Genomic DNA, 7,045 nt, shown 5'->3' with positions numbered 1-7,045 from the left:
ATATTTTTAAATTGTGAAACTGTAAACACCACTTTTGCTAATCAACAAAGAGACACAGTGCTGAGAAACTTTGTTCCCTAAAATCACAGATTGTTAGAAATTTTCTATTTGAAATCTTATCAGTCAGACTGAAACATTCCACGTTTGCCTGGAGAATCTAAGTCATTCTGACACGAGAAGCAGCCTGGTATACACCTTCAGATAAGGGGTTTCTGGACACAGCAGTCTATGTTTTTCTTAACTGAGTAGTTTCCAAGAAAACAGGACCCTGAGTCTGCTTGTTGGCCCAGGACTGATGTTAACCCCTTTACATACAGTCTTGATTTAATCTGAGCCTCTCAAAACATCACATCATTTAAACTCTACCTAACCTCTACCTTTCCCCAATATCCTATCATAACTTGTCCTTTCCTGTTTTTGGTGGGACACTCACGTTTCCTCTGGTGAATGGTCTCCCTTGTTGCCGCAGGTTAATAAACTTGGCTTTGTTGGGCTACAGATTTGTCTCTGATAGTCTTGATCAGATAGGCTTTATAAAAATATGCATGCATGGTATGACTAAAGATCTCATTCTTTTTTCTTACTTAAGAAAATCCACACTAGTTTTTAAAAGAGATCTATCCATGTTGTTATGTGTAAATCTAATTCATTATTTCCAATGGCTGAATAGAATTTCATCTTAAAAACACATCCATATGCTACATGCCATATTTTTTTTATCCATTCTCCTAGTGTAGACACCCCAGTTGCCTTCCATTCCTTTGTACTACAAACAATGCATTTCCTCTTGCATTTTCTTTTACGGCCCTGCTTGAGGATTTTCTGGGATATGTATCTGAAGTAGTACTGCCAAGTTATAAGGTGTACTGTCAGAATAGTAGCTCCAATTTACATACTTTCCAGCACTTGGTATTATTGTCTATTTTCAAATATTTTCCAGTTTGATTGGTATAAAGTAGTATTCCATTTTTGTTCTGATTTGTATTTCTTTAAGTACAAGTAAAGTCAAGCATCTTTTCTATGTTGATATCCTATTTATTTTGCTTCCATGAGTTGACTATTACTATCCTCTCTCCTTTAAAAAAAAACCTGGGCTTTCTGTCTTTATATTTACAAATAAAGCATAAGAGCTAGTCTTTGCCTTGTTATAATTTAAAATTAAGCAGAAGTTAGAGAACAGTGGAATGCTGTACTATGTGATAATCCCTTGAAATTAGAACTATCATGGGTTGATGTTTTTAGAGGCAGTGGAGAGATTTGGAAGCATAGGAAAGAGGTAAGTGATGGAGGAGAGATATGCTCCATACTGTGGTAGGTAGCATGGACAAATGCCAGAGGAAGAAAGGTAGGTGGTGGTTCCAGAAAAAGCAAGACGACCAGCTTCAGTGGAGGGTATGGTTGGGATAGTGGCAATTAAATTTGCACAAATAAGATTTAATCACTAGGAGGGATTAATAGGTCCCTGAGCAGAAAAGTAACATGGTCAAAAGTGGTTGCTATGGTTTGAATGTTAGTGTCCCTCACCTCTGCCTCTCCCCCTCCCCAGCAAATTTACGTATTGAAGTCCTAACCCCAAAGATGATAGTATTAGGAGGTGGGGCCTTTGGGAGGTGTTCTGCCCTCATGAATAGGATTAGTGCCTTCATAAAACAGGCTCCAGAGAGACCCCTTCCTTTCCACCATGTGAGGTCACAGTGAGAAGGAGCTTGCTGTGAACCATGCTGGGCTATGATCCTGGACTTCCCAGCCTCCAGAACTGTGAGAAGTAAATTTCTGTTGTTTATAACGTACCCAATCTGTGGTATTCTTGTTATAGCAGCCTGAATGGACTAAGATAGTTGTATTTTATAAAGCTCTAATTTTACCCATGGCAAAAGGATTGAGAAAGGTAGACAAGTGATGATTAGAGCTGATAGTTGGTAAAAAGTGATCATCTATTTGAATTGAACAGAAAATATGAACTGAGTTGTTAGCATTGAAGTTGAAAAAGAAAAGACAATTAGAAAGATTTAAGAAAGAAAAAGGATTTGGTGACACTATATAAGCAAAGGAAGAGTTACTAATTATTCTTAGATTTGAGTCTGAGAGACTGGAAGAATGAAGATATCTAAAAAAGGATAGTTTAGGAGGGGAAATAAATGACAGGGGAAGAACACAGAATGTAAGGAGAGAACATATTATTCACAAGTTCAGGACTTTTCTCCTTTGTTTTTTTTTCCTATTATCAGACTTTTTTCAGGCCCTGTTTTTACCTTTTCTTTCTGGCTCTTCTAATCACGCTTGATAAACTCCCACTTATAAAGTAAACACTATTTAACAGTTTCTTTCCATTCCCTTAAATCCTGAAAAACGCCACCCAACCTTTTGTAAAAGTTGTCATGTTTCTGTGATACTTGAACACTATATTAAAAAATGGTGAGTACCAAATGATACATTTTATTCTAGTGATTAATTTTACATGGTTTGCTGAATGCATCTATGTTGTAGGCTTTTTGGCTAATATAATTTGTTAAAACACTCTGCAGAGTGCTGTTACAATGACCATCTTCTGGGACTTGGAAATAGCCTTATTATACAGAACTTAATATTATACCCTAAGGGCATTTATTAGAATGGAATTCTATATGTATTATTACTTCTGACAGCAGCCTGGCTCTTTTAGCCTCTTCACAGCTTGAGACTTTGGTAATTATGCTAATGCTAGCTGATTCATGAGGACAACTTCCTAAAGCGCACTTAATTAACTCGGAGATTTTGTAAACAGCTGTACATGTAGGTTCTGCAAATTGCAGGGATATGTCAATCTGACATGTGTACAGTCTGCCTTCCTAACCTCGTCACTTTTTACTAAAGCTGAAAACAAGAAGCTGAAATCTGACATCTTCTGAAGTAAATGCTTGCAGAAGTTTCTGAGAAATGTCACTTTAGCCTCCATGAAGATGGGGACAATCTGATTCCTCCTCTTTGAGTCTGTTGAGCCAGATGAGCCTTTTAAGTTGATATGAGGGAAAATATTAAAGTTTGTTTCTTTAGTAAAGGGTACAGTTTTTCCAACATGTTGCTGCAATGTGATTTTGCTTGTGGGTTTGTTAGTACTGCTGACCAGCAGTGCTCTTCAGGGGACTCCTCTGCAAGTTGGGTTTTACATCCATCGGCTCCCTTGTTTGCTTCCTTTCAGTCCCAGCTGCTGGGTTGATTTGATACTTGACTGACTCATCACCCTGCCTTGAATGAAAATCACCCAACTTTTGACATTTTATTAAAATCTCATACTCCCAAAGTAAGAGACAAATTCATATACATGGAACATTTAACCAAGACTAACAGTGCGATGCAAGACTTTAACACACACACACAATCACACACACACACACACACAATTAAAAGAAAAAGTTAGTGAATCATTTCAGAGCCAAGACCAACCTAATCAGAGAAGAAACATCATCAAGAAAGAACGGAAGAAAAATAACCTACTATATACAATTAGGAGAAATACCAATTGCGCAAAGCTAATGACAACGGAGAATAGGGATGGTTTTTTAATAATCTTCTTATTGCCACTGCAGAAGATCACACTCTCAGATAAATCCTAGAAACTAAGCTAGGGATTTGCCTATGGTTTCTCAAGGGTCCCGGCAAGGTCTTTTCCTCTCATTAGTTTAAGCTACCATCCTGACTACAGTCTCTTTGGGAACTAACTAGATTGTATCTGAAGATAATCAAACATTTATAGCTTAGCCTTTTCTTTGACTTCGATCATCAGAACCTCTTCCCCAGCCTCTGCAGAAGGATCCATGCTGATGATGAGTGATTGACGGGTAGTTCCTCTGGGTAAAACTGCCCTTCTAATTGACTGGGGCGCTTCCTCTGCTGTAATAGAACTTGTTCGACATTTGGATGTTTCAAGTGGTTTCTCTGCTGGCTCTCTTCCTTTATCTTCATATATTTTTCCTTTATCCTCTTCTCCTTCGGAGTTTTCACTTTTTTTCTAGAAGCAACAGTTATTGAAAAGAATTGGTATTGAAATCATAATCAAGGACATTGGAGTCTTTTGATTAATATGCAATAGCTAAGGATCACCACTAAGACAAAGACTGTCTGAATTAAGTTAATAAGGGAATCATGTCTGCCATTGACTATCATTTAACTAAGTTTTCTGATGTGCTGGAGAATGGGGCTGAGCTGTCACATTTGAATTCGGTGTTAGTCCACGTCACGTTTTTGTCCCTGCCAAGGAATTCACTTCCTATTGACCCTCATGGTCTCTGAATTATTAGACTTAGTGCTCAGGACTCTTTGCTTTTTAAATATTTACTTACTTATTTCATGAAGATGAAATTTTAAATATTTATCTTTTAATAACAATGTATTAACCAAATACCATATAAATACTCTAGAATCTCTGGTGTTCCTCCTGCATAAGTTTATGCGAGAACTTCAGGGAGAAATTCATATCTCTTTCCTAGTACAGTCTTCTCCATTTGTCCCATGGGTGTTTGATATGGCTTTAGAACCTGTTGTATTTAGTGTCATCTGTAGAAATTTCATAGTGAAAAATATACTATGCTCTTTACTGGTGATGCTTGAGATCAGTTTGAGAGAAGCTTGTACCGGGTATGAATGTGTACATATGAAGTTGAGAGCCTTACTTAACATACTGACTTACATAGTTCTTTAACCCCATAAGCCTTATACACAAAGTATTACTTCTATGCCGATTAAATAAGGCATTTGGTATACACTGATTTTCATCGCAGTGTTGTGTGTGTGGCAAAGGAGGAGGCAAGTTTTAGCCTCTTGAGTGTGACTGACTTTTATAATATTTGCTTTACCAATTTCCTGAAAGAACCACAGCCTCCCATTTCTTACAGTTTTAGAGTTAGCATAAGGACTAGATTCAGAAAACCTGAATTCCTGCTCTGTTTTTCAGTATCTGCCCTCATAAGCTTATCATGAGAATCAAAGAAATATGAAAAAAAAAGAGAAAAGCAATAACATTTGAGTTTCTTGACATTTCTAGGAATTGGGAGACAGCTTGGTGTAGGTGTGGAAGTCTGAATACCCGAGTAATAGCTTTTGCTCTGTCATTGATTGTGATCTTATCCAAATACATTGATCTGGATCTTAGTTTCTTCATCTATAACATAAAATCTTGGATGCAATCTATGTGGTTATTTCTGACTTTAAACATTAGTGATAGTAATTGAAGGAATATTAGTGAAAATGTTTATTAGCTTACTGGTAAAATGTCAAATATTTATAGGTGTATATGTATGTCTATACATATACAGTTGATCCTCATTATTCATGGTAGTTTTGTTCTATAAAGCTGCCACAAACACTGTTAGCAAACCCTGACCTATGTCCCCTAAGGGTAATGCAGGTTTAGGTTCCTACAAGCCTCTGGCTACAACATTTTTGTCAGCTGCTCAATACATAGCCTTGTTTTATGTGCATTTCTGTTTTGAGACACCCTATTTAATATATATTGTTTATTCATTACACTGAACTCACAGCCAACAGTACTATGACTCATGCCTGAATGAAGATTATCTAACACACATATTTCTCTGTAAGGCACATCAGAGCATTTTTGTGCTTAGGAACACTAGGTGCTGCATTGGCGATATGCTTGGGGGCCATTTTTAACATTGTTGTGGGGGGAGATGCACAAAAATGCAAAAAACATGACAATAAATAGACCATGAAAAGGTCACTTGTTTACAGTGTGAGAGTTGAAACAAGAAGGTAGAGTGTCTCCTTGTTCAACCTCGGCTGGGAACATGTGCCTCCAGCAACTTAAATTTTTTGCTGCTCTGCACATGTATGTCTGTGAATGACCCCCAAAACACCATAAATATTGATTTTGAGGTTACAAACACATTTTAGTGGGTAGGCAGGTTTGCAAACACAGAATCCACAAAAATGAGGGTCGACTGTATTTATGTATATATACATTAAAACTATCCATAATAAACCCGTGAGGATTAAATGTGATGTTATATGGGCATACAGTAAAATAGTAAGTGCTATATACAAAGTATTAATTATTTGCATTAGATGAATCCAGATTATCCCAGTGTCTGAAATGGAATTAAAGAAGGAGCTTGTCTGGGTGTCTTTAGTCCAGTGGTCTCTGTTACAGCCCTCCTTTCCCTCTGCCTTATTACCAGAACGGTTTGTTCTCTCTTCAGTGTGAGTAGTCTTGCAAGACCTGCTTTTCCTGAGCCTCCCAGGAGACCTTTAAACATTTTGGGTGTCTCTTGCTTTGGTGGAAAGAGAAAGGCAAGTCCTTTATTTGGATAAGTTGTCCCTGTGCCTGGAGCCTTGTTCTTTAGAAGCACTCTGTGGACAAGACAGAAAGGCCATTTCAGATAGCACTGTGAGAGTTATGGAAAAACTTACGAGAAATACTATCATTTCTCCTAATCAGTGAAGTTTTCAATGTATAACTGCATAAACAGTTGTTTGTTAAGTGAATCTCACGGATAAAGTTGATTGTACCCACCATAGCACAGTTCTCATCTTAGATTTTACAAAGTAAAACCAACTCCTCTCTAATGGGGTTTTAAAGGTTATACCTGGCTTTTTTCATAAGGAGCTTTCTAGAATCTGGATAATGCACTAGAATTTCTTGGAGGGTCCTTTTGTCCAGAGTTAAAAGATTGGCAAAGCCATGGGCCACCACGTTGGCAGTTCTACGGTTTCCTCCTCTTGCTGCTAGAAGGCTGTAAGAGAGAAAAATGAATCTTTGCCACCAGTTTCAATCTTCCTCCACCAAAATCTTAAAAAAAAAAAAATCAAATATTAGAACCATTTATACTGCTTCAGAGATCATTCCCTGGATGTGAGAGTTCAGATGAGTGTGCAGAGAGAGTCAAGATGTGGTGGCAATAGAAGTGGCAACAGATTTCAACGCGTTTTGCATCTAACTCCCACCTCAAATCAAGGCCTTGTAGCCATCAGAGCCCTGGGAGATTCTTCCTCCCAGATTCCAGAAGTGCAGACTCTCTTTGGACTGGGTATCCTCCATTTGCTCTTTCAG

The 7,045-nt window shown here is 37.7% G+C and overlaps 1 protein-coding gene across 1 annotated transcript in view; it reads right to left on the bottom strand.

Annotated features, from left to right (window-relative positions):
- Nucleotides 1-620: 620 nt before the first annotated feature.
- The window catches only part of CNGB3 (cyclic nucleotide gated channel subunit beta 3), a 161,644-nt gene continuing 155,219 nt past the window's right edge, over nucleotides 621-7,045 (bottom strand). The window contains 4 exon segments of the mRNA XM_082363686.1: nucleotides 621-3,988; nucleotides 5,063-5,137; nucleotides 6,171-6,345; nucleotides 6,582-6,728. Coding sequence (XP_082219812.1) covers nucleotides 3,728-3,988; nucleotides 5,063-5,137; nucleotides 6,171-6,345; nucleotides 6,582-6,728 — 658 coding nt within the window. The 3' untranslated portion in view covers nucleotides 621-3,727.

The sequence above is a fragment of the Balaenoptera borealis genome (assembly GCF_965194805.1).
Source record: "Balaenoptera borealis genome assembly, chromosome: 17".
In the NCBI taxonomy this organism is placed as follows: Eukaryota; Metazoa; Chordata; class Mammalia; order Artiodactyla; family Balaenopteridae; genus Balaenoptera; species Balaenoptera borealis.
The sequence above is the reverse complement of the archived record's forward strand: the minus strand, read 5'-3'. Positions and strand labels throughout refer to the sequence as shown.